Source organism: Lissotriton helveticus, chromosome 5_1 (genome assembly GCF_964261635.1).
Source record: "Lissotriton helveticus chromosome 5_1, aLisHel1.1, whole genome shotgun sequence".
Lineage (NCBI taxonomy): Eukaryota > Metazoa > Chordata > Amphibia > Caudata > Salamandridae > Lissotriton > Lissotriton helveticus.
Genome location: NC_136065.1, coordinates 950,714,258 through 950,738,598, shown reverse-complemented (window position 1 = coordinate 950,738,598; position 24,341 = coordinate 950,714,258). Strand labels below are relative to the sequence as shown.

At 46.5% G+C, this 24,341-nt stretch overlaps 1 protein-coding gene across 2 annotated transcripts in view; it reads left to right on the top strand.

Moving 5' to 3' along the window:
- The window catches only part of ADGRA1 (adhesion G protein-coupled receptor A1), a 746,977-nt gene that overhangs the window by 423,859 nt on the left and 298,777 nt on the right, over positions 1-24,341 (top strand). For both annotated transcript variants that reach the window (XM_078643457.1, XM_078643459.1), the window contains one exon: positions 21,915-22,060. In XM_078643457.1, coding sequence (XP_078499583.1) covers positions 21,915-22,060 — 146 coding nt within the window. The remainder of the gene's footprint in view (positions 1-21,914; positions 22,061-24,341) is intronic.

Below are 24,341 nucleotides of genomic sequence, written 5' to 3'. Positions count from 1 at the left end.
TGCAAGCAGCAGTAATAATGTCTAAACTAACAAGTACTTGCTCAACTAACAAGTCTCCTCTTTCTAACCTCTTGGCTTTGTCAAAGCATCTACCAATGCTGTGAAGCATCGGCGAAAAGAAATGTTTTGTTGTGCTGTGCAGGATTGAAATTAATTTAAAAAAATGTTCAATGAGGTATACACACACATATGTGTACATGTGCGTACAGCAGCCTGTCATGATGTCACTGCCTGACCTCTGTCTGTGACAGGGCAGGCAGGAAGGGAAGGGGCGGAGGAAGAGAAAGGAAGGGGAAGGGAGAAGTTAGTTAGGAGGCACACACGTAAGAATAAAGATGTGTTTACTCTAGCTCCTCGGCTCCCGTGTATCCTTTGGTGGGGAGTGACAATGGCGACGAGGGTGGGATCACTAGATTGAATCCTGCGTTGCTCCACCACCCTGCTGCTCGCGAGCAGCCGAACACCCAGAGCCTGCGACCCGCGTTGGAGGGGCGAGCGAGCGGAACACAACGCGCTCCCCGCTGCCTGGTCGCCATCCCTCAAAGCGGCAGCAACAAAGAGAAGCCGCCTAATAAATACAGCGATCCTGACTAACCCGGCGGGTGCGGCCGGAAAAGAGCGCGAAAGACGCTGCGACTGCCTGGACTGCCTGACACAGAAAAAAAGGCGCGAGAGGCGCGACCACGAGGAGGAGGGCGCGAGAGACGCTGCGGCCACAAGTGGATGGGGTGAGTCCCTAAAATGTAGCGTAAAGCCCCGGAGCCATAATACCCAAGCAAGCACCCTACAGCACGCTCCCACAATCAAACCTGCCTCACAGAAACAGAGCTACGTGTCACAAACGGCGGCCATCTTAAAGTCAGGCATCGCCCATAGACCTGCATGTGTTTCATCTGGGTCGGCCATTTTGAGGTCAGGCACCCAACACCAAGTACAGAATTCATCCAGAAATAGACACTCACACCTGTAATGTCAGTGCAACCTACATCATCCAGTGATACAGGAGGAACCCCAGCGACGCAAGCAGGTGGAATCCCAGCGGCACAAGCGCCAACGCAAAATCCTGCAGTGATGAACCCAGGGCCCCCAACAATCATGGGACCATCGTACATCAGGTCACCAGAGCCTCTGGAACTTACCTCTGGCAGCAGCATGGGCCCCAAATGGAAAAGTTGGTCCGAAGATTTTGAGGACTATATGACTGGGTCGCAAGTTCAGGACCCCAAGCAGAAATTGATTGCCCTGCGCAATCTGGTGGGGAAAGACATTGCACAGATCATCAAGGAGCTGCCGGATGCAGCCACTGCCTCCTATGATGACGTCAAAGGAATCCTTGACCGGCAATTCTTACACAAATACAATCTTGACTATGAGCGATACACATTTAATCTAGCCACGCAGGAAAAAGAAGAACGAATGTGCGACTTCATACTGCGCATAAGACGACTAGCTCGCCACTGCAACTTCGATGATTTCAACACTGAAGATGCCCTACGGCTTCGCATAATTGAAGGATGCCAGTCTGAGTCCCTACGGCGGCGTTTACTGAAAAAACACTACTCCTTGGCGGAAATCGAAGAAATGACGCGTATAAACGATCAGGCAGAAGATCATGCCAAGAAAATGGAAACAAACAAATCAGACAAGAAAGAACAAGCGTTCAGGCTCCAAGCTCGTAAAGACCCAAAACACAAATCTAGTCACCGAAAATCAAGCAAGTCATCATACCACACTTCATCTAGGAGAAGATCTCGAGAAACACGACATACCAAGCCTCACAAATCTGTGTCTGCTTGCTACAGGTGCGGACAAGACTATCCACACTCCGGCCAGTGTCCCGCCATGGGGCAACGCTGCCACCGCTGTGGCAGGGACAATCATTTCGAAAATGTCTACCAGTCTAGATCATCAAGACAAAGTTCGCCGCGCTCAGGGCGCCGTTCGTCACGACCTCGATCTTCAACACGTCATCACGCACGAGCAGTAAGGGAGCGGGAAAGACGCTCAACTAGCTCCTCCAGATCCAGCGACCACTCGCTCAGGTCACGCCGGTCACGACGATCAAGGTCAACATCCCGTGACTCAGCGACACACACACCGGTGTCCCAAGACAGTGACGAATACATCTGCATGGTCTCGGACCCGGACCGCCTACGGAAATACCCAAAACTGGACATCCGGATAGGCGATCATCCGGCCAAGTTTGTCCTAGACTCAGGCGCCTCGCTGAACTACATCTGCGCCCTAGAATACCAAAGCATGAAACCACGACCAACGCTAGAACCGGCAGCAGTGAGAATATTCACATGGATGTCCCGGAAACCATTGCCATGTCTTGGTCGTTTTCACACAACCCTATCATTCAGAGACCGAGCAATTCCAGCCTACATTCACGTAGTGGAGGGGCCTGATGTAGCCGACTGCTTGCTCAGCTTGCCGACAGCGGAACGACTGAAACTAGTGGAACTCCTCTACATGACCGAGGATGCCCCGGACATTGTGGCCAAGTTCCCAAACTTGTTCAAAGGCCTTGGAAAACTGAATCACTTCAAAGTCAAACTACACATAGATGAACGGGTAACGCCAGTAGCACAACACCATAGGAAAGTACCGTTTCACCTGCAACAAGCAGTAGACGAAGAACTGCAAGAACTACTCCGGACGGACATCATTGAAAGCACCTCTGGCCCTACTCCATGGATATCACCGGTGGTGGTAGTCAACAAAAAGGGCCAAAACAACAAAGTGCGCCTGTGCGTGGACATGCGTGCGGCCAATGTAGCGATTGAACGGGAACGTCACCCCGGCCCACACATCAGTGACATGATTGCCCGTCTCAACGGAGCCACCATCTTCTCGAAGCTGGACCTCAACAAGGGCTACCACCAGCTTGAGCTTCATGAGAAATCCCATTATATCACCACGTTTACCACTCACCAAGGACTCTTCTGCTACAAACGCCTCAACTTTGGCATATCATCTGCCGCCGAAATCTTTCAAGAGACCATCAGGCGCGTAATTCAAGGAATACCCAACTCCTTCAATTACAGCGACGACCTCCTGGTGTATGGCAAGGATCAAACCGAACATGACACTGCCCTCGACAGAGTGTGCCATGCATTGCTCAATGCAAACCTAACACTGAACTCCGAAAAATGTGAATTTCACAAATCGCACCTCAAGTTCTATGGCCACATATTCTCCAAGGACGGCATGACTCCAGACCCTGAGAAGGTCTCCGCGCTGGCGGACACACCAACTCCACAAGACGTGAGCGACCTTCGTTCTTTCCTTGGCATGGCCAGCTACTGTGCCCGATACATTCAGGACTTTGCCACACTCAGCCACCCCTTGCGTGATCTCACCCGCCAAGGGCAGCCATTTGACTGGACGGACGCATGTCACCACTCGTTCCTAAAGATCAAAAAGGCTGTCAGCTCTGCGATCAACCTGGCCTACTTCGATGCGAAGAAACGTACAGAACTCACTGTGGACGCCAGCCCGGTAGGCCTTGGTGCCATTCTTGCCCAGTACACGGAAGACTCTGACCAACGCCACATCATCGCCTACGCCAGCCGCAGCCTCTCTGATACCGAGACCCGGTACTCACAACCTGAGAAAGAAAGCCTAGCAGTGGTCTGGGCCTGTGAACATTTCCATCTCTTTGTTTACGGTAAACATTTCACCATCGTCACGGACCACCAAGCCCTCCTCACCATCTTCGGCAATCCCAAGGCCAAAATGCCTCCGCGTATTGAGCGATGGGGCCTTCGTCTTCAAGACTACATCTACACCATCGTCCACAAGCCTGGGAAGTCGGAGAATCCAGCCGACTATATGTCCCGTCACCCTGTAGTCACCACCGCGGCGCCGCCATCAGGTGCGGAGGAATATCTACACTTTGTCATCGACCCGGCGTGTCCTCCCACAGTCCCACTCGCAGCAATCCTGGAAGCTTCTCTCCAAGACCCAATTTTCCAGAGTGTGACTGAACGCATTCGCGCCAACTCCTGGTGTCACGTGACGGATGACCACGGCGATCAGTCTCGTGAACTTCTGGCTTTCAAGCACGTCCATGACGAACTGTCCATCAGCACTGACGGTCTGCTTTTGAGAGGGGGGAGGATTGTCATTCCTCAAAGATTGAGACAAGGTGTGATCAACCCTGCCCACGAGGGCCATCGAGGAATAAGCGCCACCAAGAAAGCGCTACGGGAACGTGTCTGGTACCCGTCATTAGACCAGATGGTTGAAGTCCCCCTCAAAGACTGCATATCATGTCAACTGGTAAGCCGAGACGAACCACCAGCTCCACTACAAATGTCGGAATTGCCTGAAGGGGTGTGGCAACAAGTTGCCGTAGACTTCTTTGGACCCCTGAAGTCAAGCCAATACATCCTCGTCATCATGGACGAGTACTCCCGGTTTCCATTCGCACAACTCATATCATCCACCAAGGCCACTGCAGTAATTCCAACACTGGACGAGGTATTTGCGGCATGGGCATCCCACTACGTGTCAAGTCAGACAATGGACCCCCATTCAATGGCCATGAATTTGCAGACTTTGCCAAGCATCTAGACTTCAAACACCAAAAGATCACACCACTCTGGCCTCAAGCAAACGGCATGGTGGAAAGATTCATGGGCACATTGAAGAAAGCTGTACAACAAGCGGAACTGGCCCACAGAGACATCCAACAGGCGCTAAATGAAGTATTAAGAGCCTACCGCACCACGCCTCACAATACTACAGGCCAATGTCCAGCTACCCTCATGCTAGGAAGGATCCCACGCACTCGACTACCCACTCTAAGCAATGTGAGTCAGTCCAGACCTCCGAACATTGATCATGAAACATTAGTCAACATTGATCAGGAGAAGAAACTAAAAATGAAAACGTACGCTGATCAGCGCAGACATGCCAAGCACACTGACATCCGAGAAGGAGACTGGGTGGTAGTCCGACGGGATCGAGGAACAAAAGCAGACAGTCGCTACCTTGCCCATCCCTTAAAAGTCAGCCGCCGAAAAGGAACCATGATCACGGCGCAAGGTGATCACAAGAGAATCACACGGAATGTGTCACATTTCAAAAAGTACATTCCACAAGAATCTGAGGATCGCCACACTTGGGGATCGCCAACGGATTCCGAAAGCCAAAGCAGAAGCAGCGATCACAGCCAGTCCAGCTCAGACAGGCATGATCACCACTCACCTCAACGACACAACTCGGAACCATCTGAGAGACCAAGACGTCAAATTCGACGGCCAGAACGCCTCATCGAAGTCATCTGAGATACAGTAAGACTTTATACAAAAGGGGGAGGAGATGTCATGATGTCACTGCCTGACCTCTGTCTGTGACAGGGCAGGCAGGAAGGGAAGGGGCGGAGGAAGAGAAAGGAAGGGGAAGGGAGAAGTTAGTTAGGAGGCACACACGTAAGAATAAAGACGTGTTTACTCTACCTCCTCGGCTCCCGTGTATCCTTTGGTGGGGAGTGACACAGCCTAGCGTGATGGCGTATGTGCGCATTCGTCACCAAGCATGGAAGCATACAGCATAATATGGCTGCCATTTTGTTTATTTATTAACTGCTAAATAAAGATGGTGGCTGTAACTTGGAGAAGTAAATAAACATTAATTAAAACATGCATGAATTGATATTTTTAAAACAGGGTGGCTCAGCAGTAAATTGCAGCGTCTGGCCCAACCAATAAACAGTAAATAAAAATAAAAAGCTAATGACCACGAAGTTAGAGGCAGGCAGCAATAGTAGTGAGTGCGCGAACAGACAACGGGTGGTGAGCAACGGGGAGTGGGCATGGACCCACGGAGGAGCCTGAGGCATGTGAGGAATAAAACAATTAAATAAATATCAAAACAATGATGTGGGGGGGAGCAATGCACAAGCTGAAGCTTTAGGGAAAGGGGAGCAACATGGAGAGGACATGGGGTAGTATTTTTGAGAGGGGTAGCAGCACAAGAGCGAGAGAACAAAGAAACACATGCACTGCAATGGACTGTTAAATGAAACAGAAAATAAGTAGATGCCCGAACGTGAACAGTGGCAGGATTTACGTCATCCAATCAAAAGGATGGCAAAGATATGATAGTACATAGGAGAACCAAATACAATACTTAAAGGAACAAGCAAATGAGAGTAACAAGGAATGAGCTGTCCCTAAGGCCATTGTAAGTTTTTTGTATGGTCCACATGACGTCTTTCGATAACAGCAATCTAACATTTGTCTGCAGGCGAGATCTAATTATAAATGGGTTTATGATGACTGAAATCGTGAAGCAAGATCAACTTTTCTGAATATTCGAAAGTCATTATATTTATTTTGTCTGAGTAGAATTCATCAGAGGCGCTAATACCTAAATCTGATTTAAAATGATCACACTACTATCAAGAAACATTTTAATGCACTGTTTGGAAAAGTACACTGTTCTCTTTCTTTGACAGTGTATTTAATGTGTTTATGCCAGTAAGCAAATAGAACTCTCTTTTTCACCCTTAGGGAATTCATTGCATAATAAAGAGAACTGTATGTGACAGGGACAGCTGGATAGCGTGGCTTGTGAGAATTTGTTCCTATATAGCTACTCCGTTGTTGCTCAGAGAGTGCATCGCAGCGGCGGTTATGAATATTTTACTGCATTTAGAGTCTCCATAAAATTCAAGTTATTGCCCGCGCGACAACATGTCTCCGGGAAGACCAGCAGGGTGTGTTATTGAGTGTTTTCTATCCGCTGCTCCAAAACTTGCGCATTTTCCCAGAATTGCTTTGGGAATGAGTTGCGTTTCGAATTTGCTTTTCCATTAGACCCGCTTTAATTAAATTTCCAACGACTCCAGCAGATGACAAGGCCGTGGCGTATTATCACACCTTTCTTGTTTATGTCGAATTCCTCTGGCAGTCAAGCAATATTCCTCCGGTTCGAAACTGTACACCCCGAGCAAATGCGCTTCTATCGTTTATTAGGTAGATCCGTGCCAGTGCTTGCCACACATTTAGAGGCCTGGACGGGCTCAGGGTCCAAACTGTTGAATCGTGTCACTTCGGATCTCCTCACGTCACCGCCGGGCAGCTGGTGCACCTATTTAACCTTCCCTGTAATGTCCCGTTGGCGCGTGCAAGAAGCCCCCCTTCACACAGAACATGTTTACCAGCATGAACCTTACAATTCATCATATTCAAAGTTGTCACCCTAACACCCTCCCCACAAAATGAATGCGCGGTATTTTCAGTGTGTGCAGGAATTGCACGCGGTCTAGATGCATCATTACAGCGCATTAGAGTCAGGACAGTTCGGTCTTGTCTGGGCTAGTAAATATTTTGCCGTGTTCCAATTATTGCAATATTTCACTTGCCGCTGCCGCCGAATGTCAAGTTATTGCTTCAAAGATAACCTCTTCTGATGGCATCAAATGGCGGCTCCGAGATACAAAATACATACTTAGCTTTTATTATACAGCTTCGCGGGCTTGATAATATTCCAATTACAGTTTCCATGGTAATGAATATTAATGTGCTACAGATGTGAGCATCTCATCACCATTGGCATGTGCGTTTCCCCTTAAATGAACAGCGTGCCAATGATTGTTATTGAATGTAAAAAAATTTAAAAAAAATGCGTTTTATTTATTTATTTAGCTAATGCGCTGTGATGAAATTTATGCGAACTAGCTCAGCGGGCATGCTTAACTTTCCAATATTGAGAGGCCATGGAGATATGAACTCATTTAATAAACAATGCTAACGACATAATGTTAATAGACACGAAGCTGTGACATTGCGTGAACCTGCACTGGAAATGTACATTAGTAACTACTGGCCAATGAGGGCTTGATCTACTGCCAAAGCTTACAGATAAATATTACATTTAAAGTTCGTCTTGTGTACCACTGTAATGTGTTTATTGGCAAGCATGCTATTCAAATAGGCACGTGTTTATTTAATTTCGCCTCATCGGTTTTATGCAGGATGGTTACATACATTTCATATACATATATCTTTATGAAAGAGAATGTTAGTTAACCTTTGAAAAATCCATTTATAATTTATGAAAATTACTTCTGAAACGCGGTAAGAATAAGTTGTAGCTATAAATAGTGGCCACATCACATAAATTGCACCAGTGAAGGGTAGTTTAGCCCTGATGACCAGCAGTTTGGCACCAGCTTTGAACCGGTATTTGCATCAACTGAGGAACAAAAGATATTATTTTTAGGTCTCGCCAACAGAGAGCTTGTAGCTGTCTGTTGCTGAAGACCTGTTGTGTGCCAATATTGAGGGACGTATTTACGAGATTCTGACACAGAGTTGCACAGGACATCATCTTGCTGTGACGCGCTGTGCCAGAGGGAAATGGCAGGAATGTGCTGTATTAAGCAATACGGTGCAATCCTGTTCTTTGCCCTTGCGCTGGCACCGTTTTGGCAGCCGAGTTCCAAAGCAGGCGTCTCCATTGCATGAAGGATTGTTTTTTGTGCAGGAAGGTGCCCTTTCCAGTCCAAAAGCAATGCTGAGAAGCTTTTTCCTCTTTTCATGTGTGCTGTAGAACGCGTAGAAATAGGACAAATCTAGAAGAAATAACAATATTTCACCTTGTTACACCTCTCATGGGTAGGCATAACATTTTGGTGCATTCCCAGCTTTACAAGTCCTTGTAAATCTTGGAATCTGTCTAAAACCATGGGTGTTGCGCAGTAAAACCCACTGCAACGCCCATGGAACACCTCCCTGGCAACACTTCGATTTGCGTTGCGTAGCCTTACTCTTGATTTATGAAGTCATTCAAAGCCATGCAGTGTGGCTTTGCGAGGCTTCATTAATCTGACTTATAGGCTTGCATCACGCTTGTGCCAGTTTGCGTGGTGCAAACAGGACGCAAGCCTCTCATAACTATCCCTTCCCAGATTTAGAAGGACTTGTAAACCGGAGAATGTGCCAAAAACCATGGGAGTTGCATAGCAAAATCTACAGCAACACCCATCAAATGCCTCCCTTGCGCAGAGTAAAGCACTGTAGCAATTTGTGCTGCGTTGCCTTACTCCAGATTAATGAACACATTCAAAGCCATGCAGTGTGGCTTTGTGTGGCTTCATAAATCTAACTTATAGGCTTGCATCACCCTTGTTCCACTTTGCATGGTGTAAGCAGGAAACAAGCCTCTCATGAATATGTCCCTTAAATTGGGCTTTGGGACCACTGTTTCCTTACTGCTGTTTGACTTTCGTACCAATCTTATGTGCCTGCTTCTTATGTGAAGGCTTTTCTTCCTTTTCATGTGTTTGTCCATCCCATTGAGCACAGCGATTTTACCATATTTTTGGTTGGGTGATTTGTATTTGTCTACTGTTTGCTTTCAGTAAACTCATTTGTTTCCCTTTATTTCAGCACTCCATAGAAGTGCAGTTGTTTTCTTGCGGTGTCCCTCATGTGCAGCCTCCCAATTCAAATCCGCAGCCTTTGTGTTTCTCGTGTTTCATTGTTCCTCCAATTCCCAGCTAGCCCTTTTCTTCCTCATCCCTCCCTTTACTCTTTTTTTATTCTTTACATTCCCCCGGAAAGCTCCTCTGTTGCTCTCCTGTGCCTTGGTCCTGTTGCTTATTGTTACTGGTGTGGCTCTAACTGCTCCACCGACCACTTCTTGATTAGCAATATTCAGTTTTTAACCATCCCTTGAGTCTTTTTTCCCATTTTTTAAAGTATTTTTTGAAGGATATCGCAGTTACAATCCCCTGCCAGACCACACTTTTGTAAATAAAAAAGTGCTCAAAGATGGACATCTGACATCTGGGAATTGTAAATGAAAAAAAAATAGCTGCCTATCATAACTCAAACATGTAACTATGTCCCCTGCAGTAGCATTATGATGCATACAAGCAATACACTCTTTTTCTTTGCTAGTGCTCAACATCATTGTTAGACCTAGCTTTTTCAGCCTGTTTATCCCCAGATTTTTTGATTTTTGGCCTCCTGTTTCTGACCTGTTTTTGTTGGTTTTATGACTCTGGGCACTTTACCACTGCTGATCAGTGCTAAAGTGCATATGCTCGCCCTGTAAATTGGGTGTGTGGATTGGTGTTTCCATAATTGGCTATTTGATTTACTAGTCAGTCCCTAGTACAGTGCACCATGTATGCCCAGGGCCTGTAAATCAAATGCTGCTAGTGGGCTTGCAGCACTGATTGTGCCACCCACATAAGCAGCTTGTAAATGTAACTCTGTCCTGCCATTGCAGAGCCTGTGAGTAGTCTGGTGCTGTCATGTGAACTTGGTAGGTGCACCCACTTGCCAGGCCTTAACCTTCTCTTTTCTTACATGTTAGTCACCCCTAAGGTACACTCAAGGTACCTCTGTGGGCAGGGTGCAGTGTATGTGAGAGGTAGGATATGCCCTGATATGTGTGGCATGTCCTGATAATGAATTACTGGCAATTTTGTTTTTAACTATTGCAAGGCTACCTCTTCCCATAGGACAGAATGCGGAGTTTGCTTATAACATCTTTTAAACATAACTACCCCTGGGAACAAGGTAGGGAAATAAAGCTTAGTATGACAGAACTCAGAATGTTAAAATGCATCTTTTAGTGAGGGTGATTTTTACATTCTGTGTTTGAAAATTTCACCTTTAGAAAGAAGGTATTTTCTTGCTCAGCCATCCATTGTGCATCTGCTAGGCTTGTGTATAGCATGCCTGGCTTTTGGATGACAGGGGCCGGGGAGGAGCATTGGCTCCAGAGAGCCTGATTCATTGCTGGGCTGAATAGACCTGGGCTGCATTTAGAGTAAGAGGAGGAGATTTCCTTCCACCTGAATGAGCCTGGTTTGCCAAGGACAGTGCTGTCTCCACCTCCTGCCAGGAAGCTGCACCAGAGAGGGCAAAAGTGGTTTTGACCAAGCACTGGGCTTGTCTGCCACAGAGAACAAAGGATTTTGTAGTATAAATATTGGGGCCTAGACCCCAGAACTTGAGATCACTTCCGAGAATCAAGAGGAACCTTTGCCAAGGAGAAGAGCCAGAGAAGCTGAGGAGGAATTCTGCCCCTCTGCTGTTTGCTGTCTGGGGTTGGCCTGCAGTGGCTACTCGCTGTCAAGGAAAGGAGAAAGGGACTGCTTTGTCCCCTGCTTCAGGAAGATCTCCAAGGGTTTGAATTGAGCTTGCCCCCTGTTCATGAGGTCTCAGGAACATCAAAGACTGCACCAAACGTCTGGGCATAGTCTCTGGAACCCCTTGTTTCAGTTGCCTGGAGAAGAAAAGGGTAACAGACTCTGTCATCGAGTCCGTTGCAGGATTCTGTGTCCTGAATGCACCATGGAGAGCACCGCCTCATTTCACAATGCAACCCTAGTCTCAGGGACTCCGTCAACGAGCCACTGCTTGCACGTGTCCTGTGGGCATCGCACTCCGCAACGTTCGCTACACGCTGCACTGACGTCTTTGACTCCGTCTCTGCCCGACGAGCATCGACCGGCTCCGCTGCTGCATCATGACCTGCCAGCACCGCATCGAGCACCACCTCACCCTGCTACACAAGCCTTGGTCTCACTGACTCCATCAAAGAGCCGCTGCCTGCACTGAGCCATGAGACATCGCTTACTGCAAAGCTTCCATCTCATATCGCAACCGCGACGGTTGCCCCGGAACAACTCATACCATCACATCGGCTGCAACAAGAAAAGGTATTGTCTCCGAGTCTGTCAACGCTTTTGATAACCCATATCGACATGGTTGCTTGGAATTGTTAGACTCTATCGTAGTCAGCATCGGGGTAGCCCCGATCGGAGCTACTGAGTCGGAGGAACTGTATTTTTGCGCTATTGCTGTTACTTAAAGCTTATTTTGCCCAGTAATTATTTTTAAGAGTATTGTATGTTGGATTTTTGTCGTTCTTGGTCTTGTTGGTTTAGATAAAGTTTACTTATTTTTCTAAACTGGTGTGGTGTCCATTTGTAATATTTTCACTGTATTACTGAATGTATTCACAAATGCTTTACACACTGCCTGTGAGATAAGCCTGTCTGCTCGTACCAAGCTACCAAGGGGGTAAGCAGGGGTTATTTTAGAAGTGTATTCCCCTTACCCTGACTAGGATGAAGGGTCAATACTTGCTCAAAGGTACCTACCCGTGCCAATTAGAGACCCCCATTTCTCACAAGAATCAACAAAAATCAGTAGCAAAACCAATAGGCAAAGACCAATTGGCATTGCCAATCTGTTTGCACTGGTTGCCCGGGCAAGTGCCACTGCAAAATAAGGCATTAATGTATGTGCTTAAAAGCTACCAAGTTACAAGGAGACAGAAACGTCCACATTGTGTGTTTTTCTCTTCTTTCAGTGTATGGTTTTGCGTGGGAATCATGCAGTCTAACTGTGCTTCAGAGCAATGTATCTGCTGGGGAAGAAAGAACAAGATTAAACACAAGGGAATGCATATTCATTCGGTGTTCTGGTGTGGGTCCAAGGGTTCAAGAAGAGATCACAACAATGCAACCAAGCTAGCAGATTTATTGGGACTGAATACAAGTACAGTAAATACCTCCTATTATGACTTTTAATCTCAAGAATGAGACATAAGATGAGGATGTGGTGTTTATAGTACAAACATCCACATTTTTCTTGTCATTTCATTAACAATTTTTACAAGGTTAACAGGAGAAATATTTCAAGGACAAACTGCGGGAGATCAATTTTTATCTCAAAACCTAGAACTCAGAACTTACCCCATAATTCATAGTCAGTTCTTTAGTGAGTCAGGATGAACAGAAAATCTTTTCGACATAGATTGGCCTAAATGCAGGGCCCACATCAAAGCATTTCATCCTTTCTCCTCGAAGGGGTCCCTGTTTCCTGAGGGCCACTTGCTTCAGATGGCATGAAACCAGCAGTTCCATCAACATGGTGCAGAGAATGCTTTGACCTCCCACCCCATTCCAGATGCAACCAGTGTGCTTGTAATTTCATTTTTTAGTCATGGCTTTTTGGCATTTTGATGTTATGCTATTGTACGGGATTTTGCATTGGGACTGTGCACATCTGCTTTTGGGATGGAGTGTGGGTATAGGCGGGGTGGAGGAACACAATTTTTTGAAGGAGGCCTTTCTTGCTCTTCGGCTGGCCCTGTCCAAATCACAGAGACTTTTCCATAAATAAATGTAAGTTATTCCAGGAAACGCTGTAAATTAGGCATGTGTGATTTACATGTGGGCAAAGTGCAGCAGTATGTGATAATTAGTCCCATGGAGGTGGAGAAGTTCATGTTCAGTGTCACAGGAGTTGTCAAGGTCATGCCATACAAATATATTTTGCAGAAACGAAATGTGAACCGAAGCTGATAAGGGTGTGCATGTGTGTGCATAAATTGTGTCTAATTGTAAATATTGTACCGTTGAGCACACAGAATATGGCATGCATAATTTAAACTTTGTTCTGATGAAAATGTGTGCGTATGCAGAGTCACAAATTACATCCCTGCATATTCATTTATAATTCATAACTACTTTGGTGACTTGGGCTCATCTTTTGATAAATAAGTAGGATATTCCAGAGGCACTTGGATATTTGAATATATGCAATACTGTATGAGAGACACTTCATTATCCAATATCCTTTTTTAATAGTTACATTTTAGCCATGTACGTGTGGGCTAGGAACAATACATTTGCTAATTTTGGATATCTGGTTTAACTTATCACATGTGTACTCAGAAGTTCAGAACCAAATCGTACCCTTTCACTGCAAACAAGGAAGGCTGCTCAGCTGTCACCTGGCCAGAAATGCAGCCATCTTTGTGAAGATCTCTGCCGCCATTTTAGTTGGGAGGGAGGGGTGGGGGAGGGGGGAGAAGCAGACCACGGCAAGGAATGTGTGGAAAAGGCCGCTTTTATTGGAACAGGTGCGCATCACATATTAAATCAAACCTTGGCAAAAAGCCTTCCAAAACTAAACCTCACTAAATACGTAACATCCCTAACCCCGCCCCCTCCCCTAAATTTTCCTGGCCCCGTCCCCACCCATACGATAGAAAATTATAAACATTACATCACCATATCAACCATTAAAACCTATAAAACCTATAAAACCGTTAAAACCTATAAGCCCACCGTTAACCAACTCCCATGCCTGCCCCGTGACATCTGTCAATCCCCCAAAACGTGTAACCTAACTAAAAACGACCAACCTATCCTATTCCTGTCGATAACACAACTTACCCATTAATCAACAAACCTCTGCCAAAACTGCCCAAAAACAAATAGACCCTGCACGGCACCTGCTCAAGCGACAAAATACAGCTAAAAACCCCTGCTCCCCTGTTCCAAAAGAGCAAACCAAAATAAACATTAATGAAAATTAGTAAATATAAATAAGAAATACCTAATTAGCTAAAAGGAAGTAAAAACACTAAATATAGGAAAAAATGGGACGGAGGGGAAAAGGGGAAAAAAAAAAAATCCTGCCTAAGCTCCCAGCCACCAGGTCACCAAACCTAAAATGGTGGCTGGGAGCAGGAGCCCAAAGCATTTATGCTTGGGCTCCTTTGGGCTACCTACTAGAAAAAGCCCAAAAACTAAAATGGCCGGTGTTCCTGCTTATAGACCCCCCCACAGCCCCTCCCAAATCGCCCGGGGGGGGGCCTCCCTTCGGTCGTCTGCCCCGCCCCCAAGCTCCCCTTGGGAGGGAGGGGTGAGGGGGGGAAGCAGACCACGGCAAGGAATGTGTGGAAAAGGCCGCTTTTATTGGAACAGGTGCGCATCACATATTAAAGCAAACCTTGGCAAAAAGCCTTCCAAAACTAAACCTCACTAAATACGTAACATCCCTAACCCCGCTCCCTCCCCTAAATTTTCATGGCCCCGCCCCCACGCATACGATAGAACATTATAAACATTACAAAAACATTACATCACCATATCAACCATTAAAACCTATAAATACAAGCCCTCCGTTAACCAACTCCCATGCCTGCCCCGTGACATCTGTCAATCCCCCAAAACGTGTAACCTAACTAAAAACGACCAACCTATCCTATTCCTGTCGATAACACAACTTACCCATTAATCAACAACCTCTGCCAAAACTGCCCAAAAACAAATAGACCCCGCCACCCAGAAAGGCGGGGGAGGGATCCTACCCCCCTTTCTGCCCCCCCCAGTAGGACAAATTCTAAAAAACCCTACTTTGAAACCTTCAAACATCTAGACAAGACCTCACTGATCTCCAGCAAATAAATATCCATCCCCAACCTGGCTAAATGAACCCCCTCCTCACGAAAGAAATCAACTGACTCAAAGCGGATATCTCTGTGAGACATTCTCCCAAAACCCAAGTAGCGACAAAACCTAGAAATCTCTGCATACACCTTCTTCCTGGACCTATCAAATGGCTCTAGGGTTCACCGCCCCCCACCATATCCCTCGTGGAAACAACTCTTTCCATAACACATGGCAACCGGACCACCTCTCTATAATTAAAGATAAAACTGTCTTCATAGCCCGCAGCAACACCACACCTTGTAACCCACAAAGAACGTTCTCTCCCCAGTGCATCAATAGAATAATCGGACATACCCCCCTCACCATCGCATTATTCAAACATGGAATGAGTTCCCTCCAAAGCATACCCCCTTTTCCCTTCCACACAATATTAAACATTTGGTCATTAAAACCCAACATGTTCCAAAATAACGTAGGGCCGCCGGAACCTGGGCCCATTTGATGAACGAATGCCCCACTATCCAAACTGTCAATTCTTTGTATTGGGGCCCAGCCACAGACCTGTAAAGAGAAAAATACAATGAATCTCAGAGCAAAGAGGATGACGCATGCGCCTCCCCCACGTTGCCCCTCACATACCGCTGAAAACAATTTGACGACCAGCGCCCTAACAGCATAATTTCCCCTGAACCAAACACCAATTATGTGCTGCAGTCGCTGCTCCAATCCTAAAAGAGTGCGTTCCATAATGCTCCCCAACCAACCCAATCTTCAGCAAAGCTTTACTCAACACCATGCGCAGTTGATATGCTGTTACTGGCGTCCCATTAATATGCTGAAAAACAAGCTCGCAGTCTGACCCCCTTGACAATATCTTCCAGCGGCGCTGAAAAACAAGCTCGCAGTCTGACCCCCTTGACAATGTCTTCCAGCGGCGGGACAAATGCAATGTACAAGTAACCTTAGGAATCCTCGCTTCCAACCAAACCCCTTTACCCCTCTTCCTCTGATCTGTTTTAGAACTAGAAAGCCAAACATGCACATCTACCTCAGAGAAAAACACCTCCAGCCAAGAAATTCCCTTTTTGATTTGGAACCCAAGAGCTCCAACACTCGAAAGCCCCAAAAAACATAAAAGCCATAAAAACAGCAAACAAACAAGCTTCAAAGTCATCCCTGCAAATAAAAGGTAAAAACTTCCAACAAACGAGCCAAATTCTGCCACGATAGGGGGGCACGGGACAACTAAACACCACCCCGATCTCTAGCCCAACCTGCAAGCATTCTCTTCCCGACCTCGCCCGCCGAAGGAGAATAACCCCAAAAGAGTTTCCCCATAAAATAAATACCTGCCAATTTATCTGCTATTATCAACCGAGAAAGGCCTCTCTTTTAAAATCCAAAATTACTGTACTACATCCTCAGAACGACGCCAAGCTTCCTCACGTCTACAAGCCCCAGAAGCCAAAAATTCCTTCCATGCCAAGGAAAATCCTGTACGCGTGGATGCAGACAAAGAGCCTACCACCAGTTGTAATATCCTACGTTCCCTACAGACCACATATGTTCAGGCATTGGGGACGGTGTCCTTTCCGCCTCCTTGGTCAGCCCACGGAATCTCCCCCACTGCGAACGAGACAAATAATCAGCTATGTCATTGTCCACAACAGGAATGTGCAACGTACTAAATGTAATGTCATGCTTCAGGCAGCCTAGCACGAAAACCTTCATTAACTTCAAAATCTATTAATCTCTGGCTGACTACCTATTGACGATCTCAACCACCGCCATATTGTCCACACGAAAAAGCACCTTCATGTGTGCCCATACCTCCCTCAAAGGGTTAATGCCACTAACAATGGAAAAAACTCAAGAAATGTGATGCTCCTTCCTCCATCCCGGCATTCCTGTGGCCACTTTTCTGCACACCACACTGCCTCTCCAATATAGGCCAAAACCGTCACTGCCCACTGCATCTGAAAACATTTGCACATTCCACTGCACATCCTCCTTTCTTAGCAATGGCACACCATTAAATGATTTGAGAAAAAAGGAACACATCCGCAAATCCTCGTGCACTCCCGCTGACAAGCGTACACAATGGTGAGGCAAATGCCGACCAACCAAGTCTCTTCCTAATCTCCTACAAAAGGTTCTTCCTACACGAACCACCCTGCAAGCTAAGCTAAGATGTCCCAGCAATACCTGAATCTCCATCACCTTTTGTTTTGACAGCATGGTGGCCAGCAATTCTAGCATTTCCAACTTTGTGTCATCCGGCAAGCGAGCCCGCATTGCCACTGAATCAATCTCAATACCCAAAAAGGCTAAAACTGTAGCAGGTCCCATTGTTTTCTCAGGAGCCAAAGGCACACCCATATCCTCCATGAGATCATGGAAAGTGTCCAGAACTGTCTGGCACTCCGCGGAGCCCTGGGAACCAACAAATAAAAGATCATCCAAATAGTGTGTTACCAACATATGACCTGAGTGGGGCGTGAAATGCCACTGCAAAAGGTGCTGAAACATTCAAATAGAGCACATGACATGGAGCAACCCATCAGTAATGCTTCGCCCACGTACCATTTATCCTTGAAATGGATACTATACTCAGAAGATCCCAATCATCTGGACTGGAAGCAACCGAAAAGCAGACTTAATATCAAATTTTTCCATCGCTGCAGTTGCGCCCGCGGTCACCACTAGTGACATGGCCACGTCAACTGAGGAATATGTAACTGAGGCACTCTCCTCATCAATGAAATCATTCACCGAAGACTTCTCAGGCCATGACAAATGCTGAATTAGCCTGTATTGCCCACGCTCTTTTTTAGGCACCACTCTAATGGTGATATTATCAAGTTCTGGATCGTCCAGTCATCAAAAGGGCCTGCCATCCTTCCTTCATGCACTTCTTTGCTGTTTTCCCCCGCACCACCCCGCTATGTTCAGACCCCGACTTCAAGTTATCAGCCCACCTTCTCTGCCTTGCTCCCAGATATCCCAATCGAAAAACATATTGAAAACCTTCCAAAAGCTTCTATTCACTCCTACATCCTCATAACCCTGAAGTGCCTGTTCTAGCTTTGAAAGCCTAACTGGCGTAGGAGCCCTTTGCCCCAGAGCCCTGCACCCCTCTACCTCCCCGACCCCCTTTGAAACTGCTGTGTGGTGCCAGATGTATCTGCCCGACTGATTTCCTTGCCGACTACCTGGTGGTTTTGGCCCCCAACATTTAACAAGGGGATGGCGCTTACCACAGTTCGAGCATTCGTGTCTGTACTTGCAATACTCCCTAGTGTATAGCCGTTTGTTGAAGTCCCAGCATGCTCCAGTTCCAGCCTGTGCAGCCGATCCGCTTCCCACCCCACCCCGGGTGGGCTTCCCCTGAAAGGGCTGATAAATTAACGGCAAACCACTAACTGTAAAAATAGTGTTGCCGCCTCCAGCCGCCTCCATGGTATGCTGCCATAAATCTATATCTAACTCCCCACTTTGCTTCTGGATCCCATGCGATCTGAGCCCGAAACTCCTCATCGTATTGGGCCCATGCAGAACCACCCCCGTAGGCTGGGCTTTCCGAATCACATCCATATATCTAAAGATAGACACCCTGGGGTCCCGAAATTTCTCACAATATACGCTTGCATATATTAGAAACGCTGCTGTCCAGGTCTCCATAGGCAATGGCACTTTAGGGCGCTTAGCCAATTCATGCTCTTCCTCCTTAGAACCTTCTTTTGACTGACCTCCCTGTGAAGGAGTTTCAATATCTCAACATACTCACCCTTCCAAATGTGCTCTTCTGTTGCCAACAACAAATGAGCAACCAACAGCTTAGCTACCCCCATGTAAGGTAGCTTTTTAATTTTCACTTCTTTACTATCAATTGGCTCTTTTAACCCTCTTCGCTTTATCCGTATTAATCTCGCTCTCCACCTTATTGTCCAAGGCCACATTACCATCCTCAGTGCCCACTCCCGTGTCCATGACATATTTACCCTTGAGCAGCCTACCCACCAACTCCCCCCGACCCCTTCCTCCCCAGTCCCCACAGACACCATTTTTGGTTTGGCCTGTGTATGAGTTCTCTCACCTGGCTCTCAAGAGGCTGGTCTAGCCGACTCCGACCGCCGTGCCGATAATTCCACTCTTCCCCTTGTCTGAGGAGCACTCACCAAGGGGCCGTGCTCTCGTCTGTTCCTTGGCTGCTGTGCCACTCCTGAAACCTGTAAAAAGCTATGAAAAGCGTGAGAGGGCCCTCCACCCTCCTTATCCTGCAATTCCCCTTCCTCGGGGTTGTCTTCATCATAATCAAGCCAACTCGACTCCACCACCTGAAGCCCCTCATTATCAAATGCAACCTCACGGGTCCTACCAAAACCCGCATCAACAATACTGTCCTTCATGTACATTCGGCGTTCTTTTTGGCGAGGGAGCCGACTGTACCCTCCGGTACTCCCCCAAGCGTTGACTCTGAAGCTCCATAGCCATCGGTAAGGTAGACCACCTAGACCTGCTATTCGTTGGGGCCAGCGAGGTCGCGCCGGACCTTCGTGCGCAGACTGCGACGGGGTCCCTCGGCGGTACGGAAAGTGTCACGCTAGGCTCTAACCTCACTTCACCTCGGCGAAAACTGGGCCGTACAACGCCCTACCGAGTCCGGGCCGCCGCGCCGATCTGAGGCCTGAAAAGAAAACATTTGGACTGGTGTGCTGGGATCCCTAAAAACCAAAGCCGCCTCAACCCCCTACCATCGATGAAAAACTGAACCAGTTGACCGCCTTCTCATCCTACCTGACTGTAAAGCCCTGCTCGTATCCCCCAACGGGGCATACCCATCTACCTTCTCATCCTCCTTCAATCCAACATAGCCGCCACTACTGCTGAAGCTGAACCCCTACTCTGAACCCCTTCTGCTGCACCTTTCCCTTCACCTCGCTTCCCTTCCCTACTCTTGTCAACATTAAGACTCCCCTTGAGCACCCTACCAGAAGACCGGTCATCTGAACCATGGCTCCGTAAACCCTCTGACCAAGAGGGAAAAGTGTCTAGACCTTCCCAAGCCTGAACACTGCCTGCTAGTTCCAAATCCCTACCTAACTGAGGAAAAGAACTGGGAATTATATTACCAACACTCTCCCCTGTTGTAATGGACCATGCACGGCTGACGTACCTCCAAATGTTTCCCTCCCCTCTGTCTGACCTCAACCATAACATGCAAAACCTCCCTTGCTGGAGCCCCCTTCCCCTCTTGTGACCACTCTCCATCTCCTTTAAAAATCCCTACCATGGAAAAAACATCCCCTTAAAAAGATGCTGGAGTAGAAAACAGTAATGGGCTGACAACAGTCCCATCATCAAAAAACTGGTTATCCCCCAAAGCAATATTGGCTCCAAATGGCACCTCCAGCAACTCAGAAAACACCACCTCAGAAAAATTCCCTAGCTCAACTATGTCAACGCTTGCTATCCCCCCCAAATTAGCGCTCTCTAAAAATCCCCCAGAGCGTTAAAAGATACAAAAAACCCGGCTCCCCGCCCACTTGCCAGCCGCCCCGCCCCTCCCCCAACTGCACCAAGCCCCTGCACGCCACACGCAAAGGAACGCCTGCTCCCGACTCCGGCTGCCGCTCTAACACGGTAAGCGAAGAAAAGCGCTTCTTGCTCCCTTTCCGGCCTCCGAGCCTGCCACCATTCGGTAAGGCTGCAAAACCAACCACACACTCCACAGAAAAGGCCTCCTCATCAGAGCACACCGCAGCGCGGGAACATTGAAACTTCTGCCACCATACCCGAAGGGTCGCGCGACGTGCTAGGAGCCTCCACACTACAACAAGCCCCGCATTTGACGAGGCCGGATTACGGACACGGAACCGGCCCCTCACACTTACCGGAGTCTCCCGGCGCTTCTCCGGTGAAGAAAAACCTGCGACAGCCACCGCGACGCCAGCCGAGGCCTGGCGCGGTGGGCGCGCCGGCCCCCTGCTGATCACCACGTCCATTCTCCCCGCTTCGGGGAGAAGACGAAGGGCCTCCACAACCCAATATTCTTCCATCACCACAGTAAGACACCACTACAATATATAAACACTAAATGTAAAACGAAATAGCGCTAACTGTAAACACCTAACAAACCAAAAAAAAAAAAATAATAATCCTGCCTAAGCTCCCAGTCACCAGGTCACCAAACCTAAAATGGTGGCTGGGAGCAGGAGCCCAAAGCATTTATGCTTGGGCTCATTTGGGCTACCTACTAGAAAAAGCCCAAAAACTAAAATGGCCGGTGTTCCTGCTTATAGACCCCCCCACAGCCCCTCCCAAATCGCCCGGGGGGGGGGACCTCCCTTCGGTCGGCTGCCCCCCCCCCCAAGCCCCCCTTCGTGGCCTGAGGCCAATTCGAACCCAAAATATACGCTTGCTCTCTGTTGTGATTGGCTTCCTTGTGCCATCAACAGTTGAAATGGAAGGCGTTCCGAACATCTAGCTGTTGGGGTTTTCTGCTTTCAGAAACGATGCACAGTGTGAGTACGCACGGAAGCTGCAAAGTACAGTAAAGAGGGCCAGGAGGGAAGGATCTTGCAAAACACGATATTTGTTCAAGTTCAAAGAAATATTGTCTAAGTTATCTCCCATGCTCTTCAATCTGAACACTTGTTTTGCCTAAATGCTTTTTTTTGTCTTTCAGGTGGGCATAGTACTACATTACTCCACGCTATCAACCATGTTGTGGATTTGGGTGACAGCAAGGAACATTTATAAGCAAGTGACAAAAAAGCCACAACCAATCCAGAGCCAGGAACAACCACATTATCCAAAGCAACCAATGATAAGGTAGGGACTCATTCTATACATTGGGCTACTTGTAAAGGTCTCGGGCTGTATCTTGAATTATGTGGTATGATATAAGCTAAATGATTATCTTCACATCAACTACGTTAGGGCACTCATTTAATATTGACGGTTCACGTGCATAAAGTATTTTACCCAAATTTACAAGATCTTCCTGTAATGCCTCTAACGTGAATGTTTATACGTTATCCTAAAGCAATTTCTGTAATATGGTTGTCTATTGATTTTAGGTCAGACATATGAAAACAAAAGACCATATTCATAAACATGTTTGTAAACCTGCATCTATAGACTCAGTACCTCCCTGGGGTGCTCATTAAAGTCCATCTGGTGTTCACAAATCTTTTCTAAGTTATATGTTGAGTTCAGCATAATTTTTCCGCTTAACAGGTGTATCTTGGAAAAGTTTTTTTTTTTCTTCAATTCATAGATACGCCTTTTCCCCAACACAGTTATATTGTGCACAATTACGCTTGCTGAAATGCCATGTGTTTTTCTCCAGCGAAACCTCCTACGCTATACTCCACCAAGGTTTTATGGTGCTCTGCCCCCTTTGTCACCTAGGAAAGGAATTTGCTTCTGACATTGACAGTAGATCTGTAGCCATTTACAGCAAAGGAAAGGGCCAGAGGCAGAGGGAAGTTTATGGACACTTTTACACTCATGAATTGGTGGTGTTCACAAACTTTCAAGACTATCCATGTCTTGAAATGCCCACCAATTGGGTAGGATTTACTTCAGCACAGTATTCTGCAGAGGTAGAGTAATGTTACATAATAGTGAAACAATTTATGCTGTAAGGTCACCTTTTGAAAATTCAGTGCAGTCGTAAAACAAGCAATTGGCTCTTGTAATCCTAATTTGTGCAAATGGAATTGTGACTTCGGCACAAGTCCCAAAATTGTCATACTTTTTATTATTAGCAACAGATCACTAATTCTATATATCATTTATCCTAAATCAAACATGTCTATTAACGTTGAAAATAAATCTTTGACTTAAAATAAAATATCAACAGAGGTGAGCATTTAATTCACAGTTTAACAAATACGTATTGCACAAGTGTTAGCTCTGTATGTTTGGGGAACGGGGCCTGATATCCTGTTGGTGCTAGTGGCTTAGTGCTTCCTTCCACATCCTATCTCTCAAAATGTACAGAGGGTGAGTAAATGCAGATACACTGGCTGGTGTGGAGCATGTGCTATTTACTATATTTTAAAAGGAAATGAGCCTCCTTTTTCAAGTGATGGCTACAAAAAAATTGCTGATGTGTACTTGTGCAAGACAGCCAACGCTCACAAAAGTGACTCAACTTCACACGACGAAAATGACAGTTTCATAGTGAAGAAAGTGTCATGTTTACACACCTGCCTAGTAAAACAATCAAATGAACATGTTAAAGAAATATAGATTTGGGAAAGACTTGCATAGAAAGTTTACTCCACTCGGAGCTTAAAAGGTCCAAAACATGAAAATAAAAAGGAAGTTGAAAGAGGAGTGGGGGAGAAGCATGAGACTGAATTGTAAGAGAGTATTAACCTCTGTGGGAAGACCAACTAGAAAAGAGAAACAATAGTTAAGATGGAGAATAACAAGGGTAATTATCAGAATTGCTTCCTGGAAGATAATGACTTTTTCTAAGATGTCATGGATCACAAACCAACACGTGCCAAAGATGGCAGTGACGTTGAAGAAGAGAACTAGTTCCTTTACAAAGATAATCCGCTATATGTATCAAGCTATTTAGCATTCGCAAAGGCCGAAATTCTGCGAATTTCGGCCTTTGCGAATGCTAAATAGACAAATGGAATGTATCAAACAAGTTTGATGCAAAATAAGGATTAGCAAAATTTGCTAATCCTTATTTTGCGATTGCACTTAAGGAATTGCAAATTTTGCGATTCCTTAAATGCAATGTATCAAACAAATAAAATGCAAAAAATGCCATTAAGGAGTAGCAAATTACCACCAACTTCTAGTTGGTGGTAATTTGCGAATTCTTATCAAAAATCATTTTTGATAAAAACCAAAGGTGCCATATGACGCCCATACATGCCCTTAGGGCATGTATGTGCGCCATATGCCCCCAAATGTCTTTTTCAGGGGTGCAGCAGGGTGTTCTTGAGACACCCCTGCACCCTTGGAAACATCCCTAATTTGCGATCAGCAAAGTGCAAAATGCAAATTGCACTTTCATTCCTATGGGCCTCCTGGCCCATAGAAATGAAGGGGTAATTTGCGATTGACAATTTGCTAATCTCAA